This window comes from Rhinolophus sinicus, linkage group LG02 (assembly GCF_036562045.2).
Source record: "Rhinolophus sinicus isolate RSC01 linkage group LG02, ASM3656204v1, whole genome shotgun sequence".
Classification (NCBI taxonomy): Eukaryota; Metazoa; Chordata; class Mammalia; order Chiroptera; family Rhinolophidae; genus Rhinolophus; species Rhinolophus sinicus.
The window spans coordinates 135,284,437-135,309,788 of NC_133752.1; the positions used below are offsets into that span (position 1 = coordinate 135,284,437).

A 25,352-nucleotide genomic window follows, 5' to 3' on the forward strand; every position below is an offset into this window, starting at 1 on the left:
ACTTATTCCAGTCAGCTCCTGATTTTGCAACTATTGTTCCATCATGGCAACCAGTAAATAGTTTCCAAGAAAGAGCAAGACATGAGTTCTAAAGAAACTTACAGTCTCACTGAGCCAATAAAAATTTACCTGTGGGGTAAAAATATCACTGTGAGTGGTTCTCAAACCAACTGAACCAATGAGTTTTGCTGTGGGGGGAAAAAAGTGAATGAATGAATGCTCTCAACTGAACATTTACTCTATGAATTTTTCTTGAAACTTTGGCACTGACTACTATCTTTTTTCTAGAGAGATCCAGCACACACCAAAATGAATAAGTGTCAGAAACAAATATTAACAGAAAAACAGCTCATCATACTTAGGATCAGCTCATCATACTTAGTTCAGCAACTTGATTTTTTTATGGCACATGAGCTCCAAATTGCATCTATCTTCACTGATAAAATATTCCTACTTGCAGGATCAAATAAAACACATCAGAATTACATGGCACCCTACGAAGAACTGTGTCACTTGAACAAATTTGAAATCATATTCTGTAGTTCTTATTCTTCATGAGCAAATAGGCTCAAAGAGCAAATAAGAGTCATCTCAGACTTTTTCCTCCTCCTTCTCTCCCTCTTCCTCACCTCCAGTGGTGGTTTTCCTTTGGGCTCTCTCTCACCATCCTTCCTCTGCATTCCACTCACCCAGCACCCTAGTTCATACCAGAACAACCATAATAACCTTCAAACTGATTCCATTCTGACAGTCCCTGCCCACTCAAATCCATCAGTCTCCCTTCTCACAGACTCACCTTCCTGCAACACAGATTTTTTTCAAGCCCTTTTCCTGTTCAAAAATGTTTACTGATTCCTTGTTCCCCATTTACTGATGTCCAAAAGTCGGAATCAAATCCTCCAAAATACAACAATTTCTGGTCTTTGGTTAATGTTTGAATGCAAAGTTTTGCATACACATAACTATGTGCAATCAAGTACTCAAAATAAATTTGGCAAAAGATTTCTCACGTCAGTGGAATAAGTAGATTAATTTAAAATGAAGATGGGCTTTTAAAATAACTGGTTCTCCTTTAGGAAGTGGTAGTTAGTGGCTACTTAAACTTGTTTTCTGTTCCCTTTAGGAACAAAGGGTGATTTATCTTGACATCTAAGGATTAAATGTCAGTATTCCCATCACTTAGAAATGATCGGTTTTTCTTTTTTTATGAATTGTCCTGTCCCTGGAGGTTCACTGGAATAAAAAACAAATGTGTTTATCAGGACTGTTGAAAACCAGAGTGGTCAAGATGACAAAATTTGATGCTTGCTATCAAAAGAAAATATGACTGGTATAGTTATTTCAGACTCCTAAAATTGCCTAATTATCTCTCATATTGTTTGCTATTAATCATAGGAGTTAAAGTATTTTCTACAAAAGTTTAGAAAGATTAACTTTATGCCAAATGATTATCATTGCTCTAGGATGGCACGACAGAGTACCACTCTGTTCTTTATTTGTTGCTTTTTTTTATTTTTTAACAGACATGTTACTTTTAGAATCTAGAAAAAACATGCCTATGTTAAACCATAAACTTTAAAGTTTTCTTCAAAAAGTTATAGGAACAGTTAACTTTGCAATTTAGTCTTTGTTAAATATTCTGAAAGAGACTATAGAGGCTTGTCACCACTAATGAGTTAATTTCTAAATGACATCGTTCCGTACCCATTAGAAATAGCCACCAGACTCAAAGGTCAACAATGGGAGTTCATTCATTCAATCTAATCATTATTAACTAATTTGAATTTAGAATATTTTCTCAACCATTAATTAGTCATTTGTCAAAACAGCCTGATGGGAGAGAGGGACATAATTACCTCTGTTTCAAAGCGAGACCAGCCAACAGGGCCCCACAGAGGAGGCAGATCCCGGGTTATGCAGTCAGCACTACTGGGAATCATGCCACATTGCAGGGCTACCACACAACTGACAGAAGATGCAAGAGTGAAAATTGAAAGACTAATAATACCTCATAAGCAGTTGGGTTTAGATTTACTCAAATTGTATAACATTGATCAATCTTGCAAACCTTTGCAAATGCAACATCAGATCTATCCTACCATTTTCCACGGCAACCCAAATATAAAATGTGTGGCGTTGCATATATGCTTCTAAAGTAGTCACAAATTCCCCCAAATGTACTAACGGCAGTATCGTAGTGAAGACAAGGTGATAAACAACATACACATACTGAATATCCACTATGCACAGGGCTCCATGCTGGAACTGCAAGCAGGGGTGCACAAGAAATCAGACACCTATAACTCCATCTTTGCTCTAAGGTACTCATAGTTTGGTAAAGAAACCAGTCTAATGCATTTGAAGCTTAAAAATACTGTAGTAAAACATCTAAATGTGCATATTCCCAATTCTAGAATACGCATTTTTTCTCTATATCTTTCTCTACAAAAATACATGTTTTTTTGTAGTGATTTTGTAGTTTGGTGTACATGTAACTTTAGAAGGTTGGAAGACTCCCAGGAATTGGTCCTGCAATCATTCCGTTATTTAAAGAATGTTCTCGTGAACTCTCTCTTTTAAGAAGAAAATTGGAAGCATGATCTAAGAGAAAACATTTTGAATAACTAAAACATTTTCCTAGCTGACCATGGAAAGATCACAAAGGTAATGAATCAGCGTGTAATCATTCTCCACTACCAAGCCGTCCCATGTACTAAACCTACGCTCTTTTAAAAACTGTCTGTCTCTCTCAAACACACATGCTTGTTGCTTTTAATGGAAGAGCTCTCTCAATACCTCTCCAATGAGTGTAAATCCTGTTTATAGTCATGTCTGCCCCAGTTTACGGCTTCACAAGAATTTATTCTGCGTTTTGAGCACACACAGACTGCCCTAATTCCCTTTTTTGGATGGTAGAGCCTCTTCAGAACTCTTTAGGAGGGAAAATGGCTCTTTCTTCCTTGATCCCAGGTCAGAGTCCAGATGAAAATAACAGACCTAAACAGGCCCAACCTCCTTCACGTCACCTCCGACTTCTCATTCAAAGGGGTACTTGGGGCGGCAGGTGGAGTTATAATTATAGATTAGAAAAAAGCCACCTCAGCAGCTGCTGCTTCTGTTTGTTCCCGGCTATAACTGTCATCAGTGGGCAAATTGGCATAAACAGGCCTCCACAAGTGGAAAATCATTTAACTTCTGTACTTGTCTGGGTCCTCTCAGTGGCCAGACCACAGAAAGAAAATCTGTGCACGAGCGAAGGGTGAAAGCGAAGAGTCCAACAACGCCTGTTTAGTGGGGAGCCTGAAGATTTTCTTCCCTGTCGGAGACTCCACACCAAATAACTAGGTTAGTGCTCAAAGAGTATACCTCTGCATTTTAATTCTGACCTCTACTCTGATCTTAAGTTCTTCTGACGGGATTTAAATAGAAGGCGGAACTGTTACATGACAGAAAGTTATTTCAAGACTGTTAGTTAAAACTACTATGAGAATAAATTATGAAATAGGCTTAATTTATTATGCTCCTCTCCCAATTTTGGCTGTCCTCACATTAGACAAATAGACAAGGTAAAGATAGAAAAATGAAACCAGCTTTGTGGCATGAGTCCCATCCTTTTCGTAATGCCACTTACTTATGCCAAAAGGCCCTGTTTTATCTTTTTTTTTTAGTATTAAAATGAGTAATGTTGAAGGCTAACGTTTGTGATTATAGAAAAATACTGTGACTGTTGTTCCAGAGTTTTATTTCCTTAGGGAAACTAGGCAAATTACAGTTGGATTGTTTTCCCAGCTCTGAATAAAGGCAGGATTTTTTTTTGTTCTTTATAGCTAAATGTGTGCTGTAGACTACTTTAGGTAAGAAATTGGCTATAGGATTTCTTTCTTGTGTTTAGTACAATTCTATCTAAAAAGCTCCATAATTTCCAACTAAGTAGCTATGTAAAACTCTCCTCATAGATTCTTTTGAAAAAACCAAAAGGTTTCAAAGAAATATCATGTTTCTCTGTGTATGCTCCATGTTTGTCAGAGATTAGTTGAGCAGGATTCTCAACCAAAGATTAGGTTTCTTTGGGCCATCTTCTGAAAACCTGAATGATTTATGTCTTGGTGAAAAGCAATGGAATTCCAAAGAACTCACTGAAAACTGGGCTTTGAGGCCCAGTTTTCATCCTACCCTCATCCATGGAACAGATCCAAGTGGAAAGAGTCCTAAATAATGGCCTCATTTGTTGTTGTTGTTGTTATTGTTGTTGGATTCTAAACAGAGAATGAACCATCCCTAAGCATTTTATGCTACACTTTTCAATGGGAAAATGCACCTTCCTTAGTATCATGGTGGCCCAACATTTTGTCCACCGTTTGGAGTGCATAGAGTGCTAACTATGCACTCAGCTCCTTGAGGGAGATACCACATCCAACTAAACCACCAAAAATAACCCATCAATTAAATTCTCACAGGAACTTGCTTCTTTCCAACAATATCTCTTGATGTCTAAGAAGAGAGCCATAACTTCCCCGTAGGAAGTTTAAGGGTGAAATAAGTACCTCTTTACGTACTTGAGCAAATAAAGCCCAAAGAATAAGTTTGGCCACTGCTTTTGGAAATGTCATTTAATATAGCATATCAATACCTTAAATCTTCCTATGGATTAAGAAAATATATGATAGGCAACATTATAACATGTCTTACATATATCTCTTATTTAGTCATTCAAATATTTATGGACTAATGGCTATGTAATCTAAAAATAATAATACTTAGAAATTGAGGCAGGCTTACAATTTCTAACATTACTCTTTCCAGAGGTGCCTTTCCTCATTTTTTCTACTAAACCATTTAGCACCGCGGTGGTGGTGGTCCCCAAATTCCAAATCATACAAACTGAGACAGGCGAAAAAGGGGGAGATGGCTGAGCAGTTGCTGGCTGGGGTTTCCTTTGAGATACAAATTTATGCTCTGTCTTAAACATTGCTTCTTACGTGTGTTTTGTCTCCTTGCTCTTCTAGAAAAAAAACTATCCACGATGACTGTCACTTACTCCAGTAAAGTAGCCAATGCGACTTTTTTTGGATTTCATAGGTTACTCCTCAAGTGGAGAGGCAGCATCTACAAACTACTGTACAGGGAATTTATTGTTTTTGCTGTTTTTTACACAGCAATAAGTTTGGTGTACAGGTACTTTCCTTTGCATGTTTCCTTCAGTGGCCATCAAAGATCACGTGAGAATACAGTCTCAAAAATCTGAGCCCTGTGGTTGCCGCTGACTTTTGCGTTACATAACCTCTTCCTTTGCATGATCCCTCTCTGTACCTTCTTCTCCCGGAACAGGGTATTTTACTCCACACCTAACCATTTTTAGGATGTTAAGTAGACGCTAACCATCATGGTCAGGTGGTTCTCCTTCCAGTTCCACGTTCATTGATCACAATGAGGTGTTAGTCATGCATCAAGAATGTTGCTATAGGCACAACGTGGAAGATTTATGCTTAGAGTCTCGCTATGTGATCATTTTGAATGGAAAGCCCACAGACGAATAATCATTTGTGCCTCTCTCAGTTATGTTAATTCACAGTTTAAATTTGTGATTTGACAGCTTGTAGCAACTACCTATGTAATTAACATGTTCGTGAATGGTGTCTGTCAGGCATATAAACCCTGATACAAGAACTTTCTTTCCTTTTCCCTGGATTGACAAGATCTTATCCAGGATGGTGCCTGCCAACCTTACCTATACCTCAACTAAAGAAAAAGCCTGCAGATTAATTTATTTTCTTTATATCTTCTGAGTTTGGGGCATGTTATATTCAAAAAAGGAGATGTTTATTCTTTATAACATCACAACCTATGCCTGTCAGATTGACAGAAAATTTGAGTAATGTTTTGTCCAAGAAACATTTTTATGACTAAAACTTATAGTCTTAATAAAATTTTATCAATATTATAAAAGTGAAGCTTTATGAATGTTTTTAAATTAAAATTGATTGCATACACTTCTTCTCTGGGGGAAGTTAAAACTCAAAGATAAGCTAAAAAGGTTTTTGAGGCTGTATTTCCACCTTTTCTATGTACATCAGTTTGTTATTTTTCTTCTGCATACAAATGAACAAATTCGTATATCATTGCTCTCACCTACATTCTTCCTTGCGGCAACAGGACCCCAGTTGAAGAAGAGGGATATTAATTTGGCTGGTTGATAATTATCAAAAGTAGAATAGGAAGAGTTATTTTGCTACACATCAAAACTACTGTTCCAGGGGCGAATGCGTGGCTCAGTTGGTTAGAGCGTGAGCTCGGAACAACACGGTTGCCGGTTCGATTTCCACATGGGCCATGAGCTGTGCTCTCCACAACTAGACTGAAGGACAACGATTTAGATCTGATGGGCCTTGGAGAAACACAGTGTTCCCCAATATAATAAAATTTAAAAAAAACAAGAAAAAGACAACTATTGTTCCAAACAAATGTATATATTGATATACATTTTGGCAAAATATCTTTAAAGGGAAAGTTTTCTTTAAAATCTCTAATAATTATTCAGATATGTCTTATAAATATATTATTTTGACCATGTGTCATCCTTCAGAATATGAAATGGTGGAAGACATGTGATGTTTCAGGATAATTGTCTCATTAGTTTATTTTTACTAATGTGAATTTATTGCTGCTACTGCTGCTTAGAATAGAATAGCCCTTAGAACCGTTGCACTGTAGCCAGAAATGCTCCATGGGGCTTTAACTTTTGTTCCAATATCTTATTTCTACCCCACAAAATTGTATGCATATATTTTTCCCTAAAGACTAAAGAGTGCTTACATTTATAATAATAACCATTAGTTTCAGTCATCCCTCATTTTTTAAAGTTCAACTGTAAAATCTGTTCAAATAGATCCGTATCTCTTGATCAAAGGTATACCAAGAACTATAGGCTGAATTTGTCAAGAAAGTCAAATATACATGTAGAAAAATGTAGAACAGTTTCATTCCCATGTCTACTAATGACCCTAAGTTTTCAAATCGTACTATAAGCAAACAATTATACTTAGCAAAAATCATAAGACAGCACCAGAATTAATTGATTATATCTCTTCCTACTTTTGCATGGATTTGACAAAATAATATGTGTAGTACTTTCTAGTTAGTAAAATTTCTATGTGTCTATTAGCTAAATATTTTTCCTTTGGCCAATTATTAATAATAACAATCATTTCATTATTAAGTACATCATATGTTATGTTGTTTTCTATATAATATAGTCTTTAATCCTCATAACATCCCTGATACATAGGTATTATTATCCCCATTTACAAATGAGAGAACTGAGGCTTAGAGAGTTTTAAAAATATGCCCAAAGTCCAAATCTGTAAGTGGCAGATCTGGGATTCAAATCTGGCTTTGTCTGATCCTGTGGTCTGTGCTATCCACAATTAAATCCTCTTTGACCATTTCTATTTGAGTATCAGAAACCATTCTGGCTATAACTTGTCATTAACATGACCTTGATAGGCCCGTGCGACCAGTAGATGCCTCTCTTGTCAGCTTTTCCTGATTTCAGAATGTCTGACACCTCCTCAAAGCTGAGGCAGGAACTGCACCCCACACCCCACAGACCTTCCATGTCAGCACCGGCTCCCAGGTCTTCCTCTGCAGTATGATTGGTGGCTCACTGTTACCTCATTATTCCTCTGCTTCCTTTCTCAACGTTCTACTGACCCAAATAGGCCTTTGAAACATGTTAACATGGATCTTTTTAAGGGAGCCCTTTCTCCTTTGGAACAGCTACACGCATTCATGGATGCAAATTCATCTCTTCTGTTTCTCTTTCCAGATGTTGATCATTATTATTAACCTGCCTTGAGACATTTCTTTTGACTCGGAATCCCCTCCCGACAACAGAAATATCAATAATAGGTCCATTAAATGAATTTATGTTTAACAACACCATGAAATGGATTTGGGTCAGATCTATAATATAAATTTGTATATTTATACCAAATATAATAATAAAGAGGTTCTCTTCTAGTTGTTAAATCTGTGTTATTTTATATTTTAAATAATTGCAGGCTTTAAAATAGTTATAATATCCCTGTGATACAACAAATCAACAATGTGCTGAGTAGATATTCAAGAGAAAGTAAGATCAAGATGTCCAATTCTGGGCCATTATTTAATGCTAACTGTAATCCACTTAATCAAGATTCTTTCTTTTTGAGAACACCTGACAAATCATTGAAAACAGACTCTTTTATGAGGTATCATGCTCCAAATCCAATGCACTGATCATATAAAGTTTAAAAATATAAAGTATTTAAAAACAAAATGGTTAATAAATTTCAGTCTCATGACCAACAATATTTACGTACTAAAAATGTTAGTACTTGAACTATTCAGCCATTAAAAAGCTTTTGAGATACATCCGCTTAGATAGAAAAGAAAAAGTGATTGCTCCTTAAAAAAAAAAAATTAAGATTATTTGTGCTTAGTTGTTTGCACTGAATGTCACTTGCAAAGCAGGTGCAGAAGTATAATATCATAAAGGGCTGTGCATTTTATTTTTGCTCCAGATTGTTACTTACAGGAGCCCAAAAACGTTACTTTGAAAAATTATCAATTTACTGTGACAGATATGCTGAACAAATTCCAGTAACCTTTGTGCTTGGTAAGTATAGGTCTCACGCAGAATGCAGCCACACAGCTGTCTCCGTTAGGATGACACCGATGAGTCTGCATGGGCGTGTGTCCAAGCTGAGAGGCATGCCTGAGAAGCCACCGCTTGCAATAACCAGAATCAACCATACGGTTTGCCTTCTAGGCTGCTTTTGCTAAATTAACACCAAACAAGTTTGAGGTAATAGTCTGCTATTGGACCATGACGCTTTCTCTTCACTAACTCTCCATGTTTGCTGTCAATATTTGAGTTCTAATACCCACTTACTGGATGCTACGGCATTGCCAGGCACAAACTACATTTTTTTTTTTTTCTGGAGGGCAAAATCATAAGGTATGGATAACAACATATTTTTACACCCCAACCCCTAAAAAGGCTAAAATTCTGCTAAAAGCATCAGTGTCGACAACGTGTCTGCTGTAAACAAAAAAAAAAAAAGTGCTTTATAGTTTCCTGTTATTCTGCAGGGTTTTACGTTACTCTGGTCGTGAACCGATGGTGGAACCAGTTTGTGAACCTGCCTTGGCCAGACAGGCTGATGTTTCTCATCTCCAGCAGCGTGCACGGCAGGGACGAGCATGGGCGCCTGCTCCGCAGGACGCTGATGCGCTACGTCAATCTCACGTCCCTGCTCATCTTCCGCTCCGTGAGCACCGCGGTGTACAAACGCTTTCCGACGATGGACCACGTGGTGGAAGCAGGTATTGTGAGTGGCTTTTCCTTCCGTGGGCTGCTTTCAACTTAGATGGCAACCTTCCAAATTCCTTGGAAAATTCCTTTTATTTATCCATTCATTCAAGAAACATTTATGGATTACCTACTATGTGCCAGAAACAGTCTTAGCAGGCAAAAACAAATAAGATATGGATCCTGCCCTCAAGAAGTTAAATTAGGGGGCAGAGGAGGGGAAGCAGACAGACAGTCAACCTCAAACTTGCAGTCACATGGCCTTTAGGTAAATATTATAATAATTACCATATTTACTAAACCCATCTATGGTATTACCTTACATTCTCTAGCACTTTAGCGTTTATCCGCGTTCATAAATATTTCATTTGGACCTCAAAAAAACATGAGAAAGGGAGGAAACAGATTCAGAGAGGTCATGACCTGCCCTGGATCACACAGCACACAATTACAACTCAGGCTCAGAATTCCTAAGTTAATACTTTCCCCAGAAATATAAGTAGATTCTGCTGGGAACCAGCAATGTGGGTTTTCATCTAGGCCAGGGGTGTCCAAACTTTTTTCAATGTTTTTCACCAAGGGCCATTTGCGGTAAAATACACAAACAGCCAGGCCACTCACTCGAGGTGAAGTACGTATTGCCTCACCTGGTTTATTTAAGTAAACTGAATATATTTTTGGAATTTGCTGCGGGCCTATTAACAATGGATCATGGGCTGCAGTTGGCCCGCGGGCTGCAGTTTGGACATCCCTGATCTAGGCAGACGCTGAGAGAGCAGTAAAAGGCTGCTGCAGTGTGGGTCTGTTGTCTCTCCTACTCCTCAAAGTAGATGCAGCTCTTCTGCTAGGCTCCAGGACCTGCTATGCTGAGTACAAATCATGTTGCAAGGATGGTTCTCTTCGGAATGTTAATATTTAGCAAAGAAGCTGTTAAACCAGCTCTCAGCGGGATGAGGATTAAATGAGATAATTCTTGGCATGTGCTGACTAAATGTTGGTTATTTGCTGGGTTAATAGATCAAATCGTGTTGGAATATATTAATGAACGTACTGAAGATATAAGAGTCATTAAATGATTCTGACTTTATATTGAGTATGGTCTCATATTAGGTTGCTGTATCTATGCTCCTTCTCTGAAATATCCTTGAAAATAGCTGGGTTTTTTTTTAAGAATAATATTTTTGTTTGTCTTTGGAGAGTTGTGTTTTTTTTGCTTTGCTTTGGTTTTGCCTTTTCATGGTCAATATAGATAGTAACTGAGAAAACAGTATGAGTTCGCATCCTTACTCCACCAACTTATTGGCTACATGACCTTATGTGAGTTACTTAACATTTCTATGCTTCAGTTTCCTAGTCCATAAAATGAGTTTATAGTAATTTATAATACTACCTATTTCATATACCTCATCGGTTTGTTGTGAGGATTCAATAAGTTAACATTTGCAAAGTGTTTAGAGTGATACCTGGCACACGGTAAATGTTACATGAGTTCTTGCTATTAATAATGAAATCATCTAGTACAACAGCATAACATAGCCCTTTGGTCACTTTAGAAGACTCATTTGATATGACATACCAGGTGTTCTTGACCTAAATGACCAGGAGGCTGGAAAGTCAAGGTGGAATTAAAGAAGGAGGGGTTTAGAGGACGTTGTTAGGGGTACAGATGGGAGAAAGTAACAGCTGCAGTGAGTTGTTAAGGATTCAGGTGGACATTACCAATGGCCTGGCAAATGCACAGGTATGTGTATTATGATGTAAAACCAATAGGAACTTTAAAAAATCAATTGCCATGCCTCCTCCAAATCTGAAAGTTGAATACTGCTTTAGAATAACCAAGTGGAAAATGCTATTTGATAACTTAATGTTCTTACCCTAAGGTCTATAGAATCAAATACAATAAGAATCACCAATTCTGAAGAAAGACCTAAAAATAAATGAGAAAGGTTTGACCCATTCAAAATTGATGAGTGAAAGCTCAAGTTTACTAGGATGAATAAAAGTGATATTTCTCTAGTCCTGACACATCCTTGGAATGAAGAGAGTGCATTCTGACAGGAACCAGACGCCAGGCCCAATTCTCAAAGCAAATCTCAGCCTCTTAGCGTCACCTTCATATTAAAAGCAAATCAGGAGGAAGCCAGGTTGGCTAGCGAAGGAGAGGCCTTTGCGACCTCTGGATCAGACCTGAGTTGTCGCAGGTCCGAAAGGCAAGAAGAAGGGGTGAGGTGAATAGGAGAATGACATGATTTCATTTCTTTTAGGTGTGATTTTAATAATACCAAAGCTCACTCCTTGTCAAATTTGTACAAATGCTTGTCATATACTTGTGCCTACCCTTTTTCTCTTTCCAAGGCATTTATCACAATATTGGAATACTTTTCTCTCAACCACCAAGACCCCCAACCATTCTAAAGGAACCTGGAAATCAGTCATTCGTTCTTTGAAGTGCACTTAAACGAGGGTGTCTCAAGGTGTGATCTGAAGACCCACAGGCCCTTTACATCTTGAATAACTTGAGTTGTTTATTTAGAATGCATGGTCCTAGGCCCTACCTCAGACCTACTGAAGCAGAGCCATGGGATGTAAGGCCTAGGGAACCTGCATTTACTGTGTTTCCCCGAAAATAAGATCTAGCCAGACCATCGGTTCTAATGTGCCTTTTGGAGCAAAAATTAATATAAGACCCGGTCTTATTTTACTGTAATATAAGACCCGGTCCTATATAATGTCATATAATGTAGTATAAGACCGGGTCTTATATTAATTTTTGCTCCAAAAGGCACATTAGAGCTGATGGTGTGGCTAGGTCTTATTTTGGGGGAAACAGGGTAAACATGTTTCTATGCTGCTTCTTTATACACTGAAGTTTCAAAAGCACTGAGCCTTTTCTGAGCTGTTTATTTTTTAAACTCTTTTTCTCACCCCTGGGGTAAAAGGCTTTGGCAACCACTAAGTAATTCATTGCTATTAATAAAGTAGTAACGACTAAGAAAGAGAGTGAATTCAAGGTTTTGGCCATGCTGGAGTTTCCAGCATTATGGAGAGGCTTCCAGGCAGCAGTCTGGTCAGAGACCACTGTCTAGAGCAGGGGTGTCCAAACTTTTTTCAACATTTTTCACCAAGGGCCTTACGCGGTAAAATACACAAACAGCTGGGCCACTCACTTGAGGTGAAGTAGGTATTGCCTCACCTGGTTTATTTAAGTAAACTAAATATATTTTTGGAATTTGCTGCAGGCCAATAAAAAATGGATCGCGGGCCGCAGTTGGTCCGTGGGCCACAGTTTGGACACCCCTGGTCTAGAGGATTGAAATTAGACTTGATTGACTATAACAAGTATCATTCTGACTCTGATTGTTTTGTCGGTTTGTGTAGAGCAGCTGAAGAAGGGAGAGAATTAGGGGAGACAGCAGGGGTCTAAAGCTTTTGCAAGCGCCCTCGGGATGATCACTGATTATTGTAAGTCCCTATTGCTCTCCTTCTTTCTTACGTGTTTTCTACAAACAGCAGGAAAAAGGGTAATGGAACAGCTTTTGAGCTCAGGAGCATAAGGTTTGTGTGTTAAGTGGTGGGGCAAAGGTTCCAAGCCATGGTCCTGGGAGCTGGGAGAGACGCTTCCGAGGTGGCGTCCTCCCTGGCTGCCCCACGGCCAGTCACATGGGTGGACCCCTCTCTGTCCATGGGCAGCACTGACTCACCAACTTCCTGCTCCTTCCCTCAGCAGACAGTGCTGACTCAGGCTGCACGCAGAGTCAGTTTCCAAGCTCTCCCAACTGGGCTCCTGCTTCCACCACTCTCTGACTCTCTGTTGCCCGTGCCAACGTTTCTGGGAAGAACAGGAAGTTCAGAGACTGCAGAAAATGTTTGGCAGATCCCCTGAGCCCAAAGCCAGGGTACCTGCCCCATCCGAGGGCAGAGAGGGCAGGAAGTAAAACACGGGGGCCCCAAGGGTGGGGGCGAAGGCAGGACGCTGAGGGCACAAAAAACCTCGTCAGGTGACTTCCCTACATAATATCACCTATCTGGAAAAGTACGTGTTCTCCAACTTCCGTGTGCATTAGATATTGTTAAAAATCAGTATTGCTAAAAATGCAAATCCCAAAATATAGCCCCAGAGATTCTGATTGAGTAGGTCAGGGGTGAGGTACAGAAATGAGGGTCTTTACCAAGCTTCTGGAGACTTTGGATCACACTCTGAGAACCAAGGAGCTTTAAGCTATTCGAGGTTTTCCTCCAACCTCTTCTTCTTGCTTCAGAGAGGGCCCCTGCCACTAAGATTCGGGGCTGGCCAAGATGAAATGAGTGGGAGGGCTGAGAATGAAGGCCAGCATTGCCTTCTGAAGCATCTGGCAACCACTTGACTGGAGCCAGATGAACGACGTCTCTCACCTGCTAATCCCTGAATTTTCTTTGCTTTTGACAGTCTCGTTATATTATTCTGGAAAATTAAAAAGACCAAAATATATACTGCTGGGAAAATGCATATACTTCTTAAAAATAAGAAGTTTTTTAATTTCTGTTCACATGAAAACAGAAATATAACGATTGAATGCTAAATAATGTCTACTTGTGCTGAAAATTCCATGAACTGGTCTGTTATCAGTTACTTACCAGGGGAGTGGCAATATAAACTCTGTCATTTTGCCTATTGACTACAAACCTACCCCGGAAAAATCTAATAATTCTAATCACCTGTTCTGGAACATGTCACTCATCCAAGCCAGGTCAGGTGTACAATTCCAGATCTTTGCTGAGTCATGTGATGGCCTTCATTAGGTGCTTACGTCATGGTCTGACACTGAATCAAAATATTTTATATTGTGTTTCACAGTGATCAGGAGAAGAAAATATTTCTCTTCAAAATGATTCACCAGAGTATAAAGATAGATAATGGGAAATTATATACATTCCTATAAAAACATTACTAAAGCTGTTGCTAAATCTATCATGCGTTTTCTCATTCCACAAAGATTTATTGAGTTATATACTATATGCCAGGCACTGTCCTGAGTGCTGGAGCACAGCTGTAAGCCAAGAACGGATATGGTCCCTATCCTCAAGGATCAGTAAAAATGATTACAAATCTTTTTTTCCATGAATCGTTTTCAGAGACAAACATAACTATGTTTACAGCTAAATTTTCAATCTCTATATTGCATTTGTATTTCTCTAAAATAATTTCCTTCTGTGCTTTGTAGCCCATAAGAGTGGTTAGAAGACAGTAAAATTTGAGGAAAGGACACCTTTAGTTTTCTTAAAGCTCTGGAATCTTTACCTGAAGTTCTTTGAGCTTCTTCTATGACTAGAGAAAGCTTCATGAGAGCCCATAGGAATTTTTATCAATGCTTATAGTTGATAGACATTAATATAACTAAGCAATCTCCCAATTGTCAAGTGGCTATAGAGATGAAAATTCTAACTTTAGATCCACTGGCTGGAAGGCTAGCCCCATTTGAGTTTCTGGCGTATTTAGATGATTTAATCTGTGATCTTCTCTCACTAAGTAAAACCAAACGGATTTTGTATATTGACTTTCTGCCCTGTCCCTGTAGTCTCTTGTTCAAGTGTTTCCTGATGCATGCCATGGCTCTGGAGCTCCTTGGTCTCTCTGAAATCTCCATTGCTCTGTGTTACAGGAGAGATGGTCAAGGGGACAGCAATATTCCCAGCTGTGCCAGTGTTTCCTCTGTTGGCTGAACTTTTACAGGCTGAGTCAGTTACCCTATAGTCTCACATGATGAGCCCAGAACAGACAGAATGTCATCTTGTGAGTGAAACTTGACTCACCTTTGTGCACTTAAATTACTTAGAAGAGGCAGTGCACAGTAGAACCAGCCTTCCTTGAATTAAGGCCATGCCTGGGCAGTCTCAGCTGGTCAATGTTTGATGGCTCCTCACAGTTCTGTTTTAGGAATCAAATCAAGGCTATCCACTCAATGTTGTTCAAAGTATGACCGTAGACATTTATTGAATTATCAAGGGTACTTATTTCAATTGCAGGTTCCCAGGCAACCTATGGAATCGGAATCTCTGCAGCTTACAACCTAGGAATCCACAGTTTTCAACAAGCTGCCCAGAAGCGCGGCAGGATTTTTGACCCAGGCAAAAATGCTAAAATGGCCAGCTTACTGTGTGATTCTATGCACTTGGGTCGTTGTTACCAAACTCTGTTGCAAGTGGGAATCAATAGGGATATTTTAAAAATACCGATGTCTGGCTCTCTTCCCCAGACACTAGGATTCGATAGGAATAGGGTGCATCAGTGGTTTTTAAAGCCCCCAGACCATTCTAATATGGAGTAAAGTTTAGGAACCACTGCACTAGGGCTCATCTATTAACTCCTCCAACTTTCCCTGCTAACCGCCTCAGATCTATTCACCAAGGCCAAATGAAATTATTGGCCACCTGGGCAGGTGGGGCATTAAGAGTGCCAGTTTTGTGTATGATAGTTCTTGTGTGTCATGTGTAGAAGGCAGTGAACTACCAAATGTAATACTAACGTAGGGACGAGGCATATATGGTGACTAGAGATGTTTTGCTCACGTCAGGAAGATAGAGGCGTTTCTTTGTCTCAGTTTAGCATTGCTACCCCAGAAACTGATTTTACTCAACCATCTCCTACTTCAAGCTTTTCAAACTGTGGATTTTAACTTATTATTGGGTTCTTAAATCATTTTAATGGCTTGCAACCAGCATTTTCAATGGAATGGAATGGAATGGAATGGAATGGAATGGAATGGAATGGAATGGAATGGAATGGAATGGAATGGAATGGAATGGAATGGAATGGAATGGAATGGAAAATATCAGCAAGCACATCATGTAAAAGAGCCAATAATTGTTTTGTGAACCATACATATCTTCCTGTGGTTCACAGTAAGAAACATCTGACATACAGTGCTACACAATGTGATTCCATCTCTTTCTCAGTCTCATTTTGCCTCCCCTTGAGTTTCCCAGTTGGGATTGCTAAACCTCTACCATCGAATTTAAAGGACAGCTGTAGTTGAATCTGGTGGCTTTGTTCCATTCATTTGGAAAATATGGAGATGAAAATGAGCCAGGCACGTTGCAATCTTCCTGAAAAAGTCATCTCTCTTGAGAAGGGCAGATGCTGAATGCACAACTTTTTCAGAAAGAACTGGCAACAAACCCATTCTGCCTTCAAGCTTTGAGATGCAGAGCTTTTAGTTCTTCTGCTAATAGAGCATCATTTGCACACTCTGCTTTAAGGGCAAAAGACATCTGCTTCAGCTTCAACCGAGGAAAAATAGATGAACTGTACAGCAGACAAAGTCTCTGACGACTGGAATATTGCTTACCAATGGACTTCATTGGTCCTTTGACTTGAGGGCAATACAATTTTACCTTAAAGGAGCAGATCCTACTCCACCAAACCACAATTCAAGTTGCAATACAAATATATATATATATTATGATTTGAAATATTTAGGAGGGTTCTTTGGGATAAGTGGTAGGAAAACTGCTGAGCAGAGCTGAACCAGCCTGAGTGCCAGAAGGAAAAGATATAGCCAGAGAAACTCTAGGCAGAAGCAATAGCAAGCTAAAATAGCAATGTCAGGGGTATGGCTAGGGCCTGAGGGAGTGTGGCATGAAGGCAGACGTGTGAAGGAGACAAGGTAGTGTGAGGACCAGCCAACTGACGGTGCTGCCAAAGGGTAGCAAATCAGTACCTGTGGTTAATAGAGCCTGAGACATGAGGATAATGACCATGTTCTGAAAAAGGTCATCGGTCTCTGGTAAGAACAGCCTGAAGTGCTGATGAGGATAACGTTTCATTTCATAACACTCTGAGTTGATTTGACCAAAATCTAGAGATTTCTTTTCAATTGGCCAAAACCTTAATTTCCAAAGGTGGTGTTACTGTGGATAAGATGTGTGACACTGCAAGGAACAACAAAAATTATTTTGCCTGTACACTTTTGGAGGACACATTAATATCTGGTTCATCATTCATGTTTTACAGCACCTAGCAAAATACTCAGTACATTTGAGCTGAAAAGTAAAAATTACTAGCTTTCCTTGCTCTATATGTCCCCTTCCAATCCCTGGGCATGCTAAAATGGGGGGAACGGCCGGGGGGGGGGGGGGAGGCTCTAACTCTAGCTTTGGTGTTTGCAGTAAATAAATCCTCGCTCTGTGTACTTGCTTTTGGCTGAGAAGCCAAGAGAGAACTTGCTAGCACATTTTGAGCCATACTCTTGAATAAAACAATAACTAGAAGTCAAGTTATTCTTTAGTCAAATGACAAAGATTTCAGCCAGTATATAAATGGGGTCATTTGTGAAAATTGCCTATAAATCCCAAGAACATAATTGTTACATAATTGATAAGAAATGTCTTAGAATAGGTTTTCAGGTAAAGGCTGATATGCTGCCAACAAGTCTTTAAGCATAGAGCCAAGACAGGTCAAGTGTATCTATTAACTTCTTGTAATAAGCGTTAATCATGTTCTGCAATTCTTAAAACAACAACAACAACAAAAACAATTATCTGGATCATATGACATTTTGAGACGCAGTGAGAAATGAGAAGAGAATTATCGGGCTCATTTTTATTTTTGACCTCCAGAGAGAGTCCAATTCCCCAGTGATGGGCTGAACCCTTCTAAGCTAATACACATAACCTGACTATTTTCTAAATCTAGTCTCCTGTTGGTAAATATTGGCTTGCAGTTGTTACTCTGTTTATTTCAAATACAAATAAACAGAATCTTCCTTCAGTGGGACAGTGATTTTCAAACATTGCCATGTGTCACAGTTTCCTGCAGAGCTTGGTAAACATGCAACTGCCTGAACTCAATTCCATTAAATCATCCAGGAAGATTGAAAAGAATGCTGATGCCTGGACCTCACTCTGGACGAACTGAATCAGTGTCTGGGGATAAGGTCAAGGCATTGGTATTTTCTAAAAGTACCCACAGGAGACCCTAAGGTGCAGACCCGGTCGAGAAGTCCTGCCCTGCTGAGTGATTTAGTAGGTGATGGTGAGGCCCAGTCTTCTCTGTGTACAATAGGTGTCACACATAATTCTGAGACCCGTGATCCATGGACCTTATTCTCAAACACACTGGCCTTGATCACATCAAAAATCTAGGGAACTCCAAAGCTCTAGGAATCAGTGACTCTCAAAATGTACATGTCTCACTTCTCCTTGGATTTCTTTTCTGTTATAGCAACACCTCTTAAATAAAACTCAGTCTGCATGGTAAGGGGGGAGGATTAGTTGAACGAAGCAGGATATCCAGATACATAAACTAAGATGTTTAAGGATATTAAATATGTTACATTAGGGCAAAAGTTGATTTTCATCTGAGTGTGTTATCAGAATCTCATAAACAAGTGATTGCATTTCTGAGACAAAAGTAACTTAAAATTAATATCTCATAAAAATCAGTTTTAGAGATAAACTTTAATTCAGAAAAAAATCATTTATACTAAGTCATAATGAACATTTAAGAATCCTCTTAAAGTGAAAAGTCAAAGGGGTTAGTAAAAGGATAGTCATTGCAGCATTATTTTTAATAGCAAAAATTTTAACACAACTTAAATGTCTATTCAAAAGAGAACTAGTTAAATAAACTAGTATGTATAATTAACTAGAATGCAGCCATTAAAAAGAATAATGCTGCTTTCTATGTATTAATAAGAAAGATCTCCAAGAATAACTGAAAATAGAAGCAGATGGTAGATATGTATGTAGTATAAGACCACTTGTGTTTTTAAAAATTCGTCCTGTATGAAATTCATGCTATTTCTCTGGAAAGATACCCAATAAACTTGTTGTATTAAAGGTTAAAAACAATTGCAAAAACCGCAATTACTTTTGCACCAACCTGATAGCGATTTCCTTCAGAGAGGGAAACTGTGGCTGGGAAAATGTGACTCACTTTCCCATTAGTATTCCTCTGGTCCTTTTGGATGTTTGTACCATTTGAATTAACGAAGCAAATTTTTTCTTAAAAATAAAAGGCCAAGTGTAAACTGTAAGCTTTTTAAGTGAATCTTTTTATGAACCAACCCCGGTACATATTAGACATCCAATAAATGTTTGTTTATGAAATAAACCTGCTACATTGTTCCTCCTCTTATTCAACTACCTTATATCCTTGGTGTGCTGGTGGGCGGGGTGGATAGTTAACGTTTCACATACTATATTATGCGTCAGCACTTACTGAGTACTAAGTACGTGCTAAGCATTATGTTCATCTCTTGATCTGTGTTCCTCATCTCAGGTAATTCTACAACACCCCTGTGAAGTACATATTATCGTCTCTCTTTTACACATGAGAAAACTGAGGCTTAGAGAGGTCACTGCAAACTCAAGCAAACCGTGTCAGACACACACAGATACATACATACATACACACACCCAGACACACAACATTAAAGAAGCACTTTTAAAGTACATGCAAAATGTTATGAGGACTATGAAAACAATCTTCTTTGCCCTTCCAAAGGCGCTTAGCAGGGGAAACATTTATGTGTAACATACTATAATACAAGGCAAAAGAGAACCCCGTGGGGGAGCGTTGAAGGAGAGAAATCCCAGGGAAGGGGAAGGAGGGAATCACGGAAGTCTTCACAGATGAAGACCTGGTTAACTACCCTGTTTTCCCGAAAATAAGACCTAGCCATACCATCAGCTCTAATGCATCTTTTGGAGCAAAAATTAATATAAGATCTGGTCTAACTTTACTATAAAACCGGGTCTTATACAATATAATAAAAAGACTGGGTAATATAATATAACATAACATAACATAACATAAAACATAACATAACATAATACAGGATCTTATTTTACTGTAAGACCAGGTCTTAATATAATATAAGACCGGGTCTTATTTTACTAGAAGACCAGGTATAATATAATATAATAAAATGTAATATAATATAATAAAATACCAGGTCTTATTTTACTATAAGATAAGACTGGGTCTTATGTACTATAAGATTACTATAAGATAAGACCGGGTCTTATATAAGACCCGGTCTTATATTAATTTTTGCTCCAAAAGACTCATTTGAGCTGATTGTCCTGCTAGTTCTTATTTTCGGGGACACAGGGTAGGAGTTTTGAAGGGAGTGGCAGGGCGAAAAGTCATGGGATTCATGTGTTCCACACTATACTAAGTGTTGCATACACATGGTCATGTTTTATTCCTTTAATCCTAATCATTCTAAGTATCTTTCTTCCCCATTTTAGATGAGTAAATCAAAACCTAAAGAAGAAACCGTCCCCAGATGTTCTAGTTCACATTTAATGTCACCTTACTTCCTATGGACCATTTCTATTATGGAGTGTCAACGTTCACTGCCTCATATATATATATTTTTAATTTATTGGGGTGACAATTGTTAGTGAAATTACATAGATTTCAGGTGTACAATTCTGTATTACATCAACTATAAATCCCATTGTGTGTTCACCACCCAGAGTCAGTTCTCCTTCCATCACCATATATTTGACCCCCCTTACCCTCATCTCCCACCCCCCACCCCCCTTACCCTCTGGTAACCACTAAACTATTGTCTGTATGTATGAGTTTTTGTTTCTCATTTGTTTGTCTTGTTCTTTTGTTGTTTTTGGTTTACATACCACATATCAGTGAAATCACATGGTTCTCTGCTTTTTCTGTCTGACTTATTTCGCTTAGCATTATACTCTCAAGATCCATCCATGTTGTCACAAATGTTCCTATATCATCTTTTCTTACCACCGAATAGTATTCCATTGTGTATATATGCCACAACTTCTTTATCCATTCATCTATCGAAGGACATTTTGTTGTTTCCATGTCTTGGCCACCGTAAACAAAGCTGCAATGAACATTGGAGCACACGTGTCTTTATGTATAAATGTTTTCAAATTTGTTGGGTAGATACCCAGAAGAGGGATTGCTGGGTCGTATGGTAATTCTATTCGTAAATTTTGAGGAACCTCCACACTGCCTTCCATAACGGCTGCACCAGTCTGCATTCCCACCAACAGTGTATGAGGGTTCCTTTTTCTCCACAGCCTCCAACACTTGTTACTATTTGTCTTGTTGATGATAGCCATTCTGACTGGGGTGAGGTGATATCTCATTGTGGTTTTTATTTGCATTTCTCTGATGATTAGTGATGTTGAGCATTTTTTCATATGTCTATTTGCCATTTGTATGTCCTCTTTGGAGAAATGTCTCTTCAGGTCCTCTGCCCATTTTTCAATTGGGTTGTTTGTTTTTTTGTTGTTGAGTTTCATGAGTTCCTTGTATATTTTGGATATTAGCCCCTTATCGGAGGCACTGTTTGCAAAAATCTTCTCCCATTCAGTTGGTTGCCTCTTTATTTTGTCAATGGTTTCTTTTGCTGTGCAGAAGCTTTTAAGTTTCATATAGTCCCATTCGTTTATTTTAGCTTTAACTTCCATTGCCTTTGGAGTCAAATTCAAAAAAAGCTCTTTGAACCCAAGGTCCATAAGTTTAGTACCTATGTTTTCTTCTATGCGGTTTATTGTGTCAGGTCTTATGCTTAAGTCTTTGATCCATTTTGAATTAATTTTGGTACATGGTGACAGATAGCAATCCAGTTTCATTCTTTTGCACATGGCTATCCAATTCTCCCAGCACCATTTATTGAAGAGGCTGTCTTTCCTCCATTGTATGTTTTTAGCTTCTTTGTCAAAAACTATCTGTCCATATTTATGTGGTTTTATTTCTGGGTTCTCAATTCTATTCCATTGGTCTATGTGTCTGTTTTTCTGCCAATACCATGCTGTTTTGATTATTGTAGCCCTGTAGTACAAACTAAAGTCAAGGAGTGTGATACTTCCAGTATTGTTCTTTATACTTAAGATTGCTTTGGCTAACTCAGGGTCTTTTGTGGTTCCAAACAAATCTGATGATTTTTTGTTCTATTTCTTTAAAAACTGCCATTGGGATTTTGATGGGGATTGCATTAAATCTGTATATTGCTTTGGGTAATATGGCCATTTTAACTATGTTGATTCTTCCAATCCATGAGCACGGAATGTCTTTCCATTTCTTTGTGTCTTCTTCAATTTCTTTCAAAAATGTCTTATAGTTTTCAGCATATAGGTCTTTCACATCCTTGGTTAAGTTTATTCCTAGGTATTTTATTCTTTTGCTGCAATTGCAAAAGGAATTGTTTTTGTATTTCTTATTCTGAGATTTCACTGTTAGTATATAGGAATGCAATGGACTTTTGTACGTTGATTTTGTAGCCAGCAACTTTACTGTATTCGTTGATTGTTTCTAATAGCTTTTTGGTGGAGTCTTTAGGGTTTTCTATATATAGCATCATGTCATCTGCAAAGAGTGATAATTTAACTTCTTCATTCCCAATTTGAATGCCTTTTATTTCTTTCTCTTGCCTGATTGCTCTGGCAAGGACTTCCAACACTATGTTGAAAAGCAGAGGTGATAGGGGACAGCCCTGTCGTGTTCCTGAACGTAGAGCAAAGGGCTTCAGTTTTTCACCATTAATTATGAGATTAGCTGAGGGTTTGTCATATATGGCCTTTATTATGTTAAGGTATTTTCCTTCTATACCTATTTTATTAAGTGTTTTAATCATAAATGGATGTTGTATCTTGTCAAATGCTTTTTCTGCGTCAATTGATATAATCATATGATTTTTGTCCTTTATTTTGTTTATGTGATGTATCACATTGATGGATTTGCAGATGTTGAACCATCCTTGTGCCCCGGGGATGCACTCCACTTGGTCATCATGAATAATCTTTTTAATGCATTGTTGTATTCGATATGCTAGAATTTTGTTTAGATTTTTGCATCTGTATTCATCAGAGATATTGGTCTGTAGTTTTCTTTTTTTGTGTTATCCTTACCAGGTTTTTGTATCAGGGTAATGTTGGCCTCATAAAATGAGTTAAGGAGTACTGTCTCTTCTTCAATTTTTTGGAAGAGTTTGAGCAGGATTGGTATTAGATCCTCTTTGAAGGTTTGGTAGAATTCACTAGTGAAGCCATCTGGTCCCGGACTTTTGCTTTTGGGAAGGTTTTGGATGACTGATTCAATTTCGTTACTGGTGATCGGTCTGTTTAGATTTTCCAGTTCTTCATGGTTCAGCCTTGGAAGGCTATATGTTTCTAAGAACTTGTCCATTTCTTCTAGGTTATTGAATTTGGTGGCATATAGTCCTTCATAGTATTCTTGGATGATCCTTTGTATTTCTGTGGTGTCCGTGATAATTTCCCCTTTTTCATTTCTGATTTTGTTAATTAGTGTCTTCTCTCTTTTTATCTTAGTGAGTCTAGCCAACGGTTTGTCAATTTTGTTAATCTTTTCAAAGAACCAGCTCTTTGTAACATTAATTATTTTCTGTTGTCTTTTTTGTTCTCTATTTCATTTAGTTCTGCTCTGATTTTTGTTATTTCCTTTCTTCTGCTGACCTTGGGTTTCACTTGTTCTTTTTCTAGTTCTTTAAGGTGTAACATGAGGTTATTTATCTGGGATTTTTCTTGTTTCTTGAGATAGGCCTGTAATGATACAAATTTCCCTCTTAAAACTGCTTTCGCTGCATCCCAAAAATTTTGGTAGGATGTATTTTCATTGTCATTTGTTTCTATGTATCTTTTGATCTCTCCTCTAATTTCTTCTTTAATCCAGTCATTCTTTAAAAGTATGTTGTTTAATCTCCATGTATTTGTGTTTTTTCCTGCTTTCTTTTTGCAGTTAATATCCAATTTCAAAGCCTTGTGATCAGAGAATATGCTTGGTATGATTTCAATCTTCTTAAATTTGCTGAGGCTGATTTTATGTCCCAATATATGGTCTATCCTTGAGAATGTTCCATGTACACTAGAAAAGAATGTATAGTCTGATGTTTTAGGATGAAGTGCTCTATATATGTCAATTATGTCCATTTCATCTAATGTGTCATTTAGGGCTGCTATTTTGTTATTTATTTTCTGTTTGGATGATCTATCCATAGCTCTCAATGATGTATTTAAGTCCCCTAGTATAATTGTGTTTTGGTCAATTTCTCCCTTTAGTTCTGTTAGTAGTTGCTTGGTATATTTCAGTGCTCCTGATTGGGGGCATAAATATTGATGACTGTTATGTCTTCTTGTTGTATAGTCCCCTTTACCATTATGAAATGTCCATCTTTGTCTCTTGTTATCTTTTTCACCCTGAACTCTGTTTCATCTGATATCATTATGGCTACACCTGATTTTCTCTGGGTACCATTTGCTTGGAGTGTCAATTTCCACCCTTTCACTTTGAGTCTATGCTTGTCCTTGTAGCTGAGATGTGTCTCTTGGAGACAGCATATGGTTGGGTTTAGTTTTTTGATCCAATCTGCTACTCTGTGCCTTTTTATTGGTGAGTTCAGTCCATTTACATTTAGGGTGATTATTGATATGTGAGGATTTCCTGTCATTCTATCTTTAGTTTTCTGGTAAGGCTGTGTCTCCATTGTTTCTTTGCCTTTTTGCTGTTGTCTATTATTTCTGAGTGGTGGTATTCTATGATGTTTCCCTCTGTTTCTTCTTTTATTACAGTATATATTTCTGTTCTGGATTTTTTTTGAGTGGTTACCCTCAACTTTATGTAAAAGAAAGTTTGATATTTAGAGTATTCCATTTTCTTCAGCACGCTTACTTTCTCCATTCCCATATTCTGATTCAGGCCTTTACTCTCCCTCTTTTGATGTTTTGGTTGCCACAAATTGTCCCTGTTGATGGTGGTCGAATAGCCTCCGTTAGTATTTCTTGTAGTGTGGGTCGTGTATTAGAAAATTCCCTCAGCTTCTGTATGTCTGGAAAGGTCTTTATTCCTCCTTCATAGCTAAAGGATATCTTTGCTGGATATATTATTCTTGGCTCATGATTTCTCTCTTTCAATAGTTTGAATATTTGGTTCCACTCCCTCCTGGCTTGTAGGGTTTCTGCTGAAAAATCTGATGATAACTTAATGGGCTTTCCTTTGTAGGTTACCGTCTTCTTT

At 38.2% G+C, this 25,352-nt stretch overlaps 1 protein-coding gene across 3 annotated transcripts in view; it reads left to right on the forward strand.

Moving 5' to 3' along the window:
* The first annotated feature begins 3,094 nt into the window (after positions 1-3,094).
* The window catches only part of BEST3 (bestrophin 3), a 51,403-nt gene continuing 29,145 nt past the window's right edge, over positions 3,095-25,352 (forward strand). Inside the window, exons 1-4 of one of the 3 annotated variants that reach the window (XM_019748953.2) lie at positions 3,095-3,345; positions 5,007-5,175; positions 8,562-8,656; positions 9,133-9,366. In XM_019748953.2, the coding sequence (XP_019604512.2) occupies positions 5,024-5,175; positions 8,562-8,656; positions 9,133-9,366 (481 nt within the window). In that variant the 5' untranslated portion in view covers positions 3,095-3,345; positions 5,007-5,023. Of the gene's footprint in view, positions 3,346-5,006; positions 5,176-8,561; positions 9,367-25,352 lie in introns of all 3 variants that reach the window. The other 2 variants (XM_074325426.1, XM_019748956.2) reach the window with 2 other exon arrangements.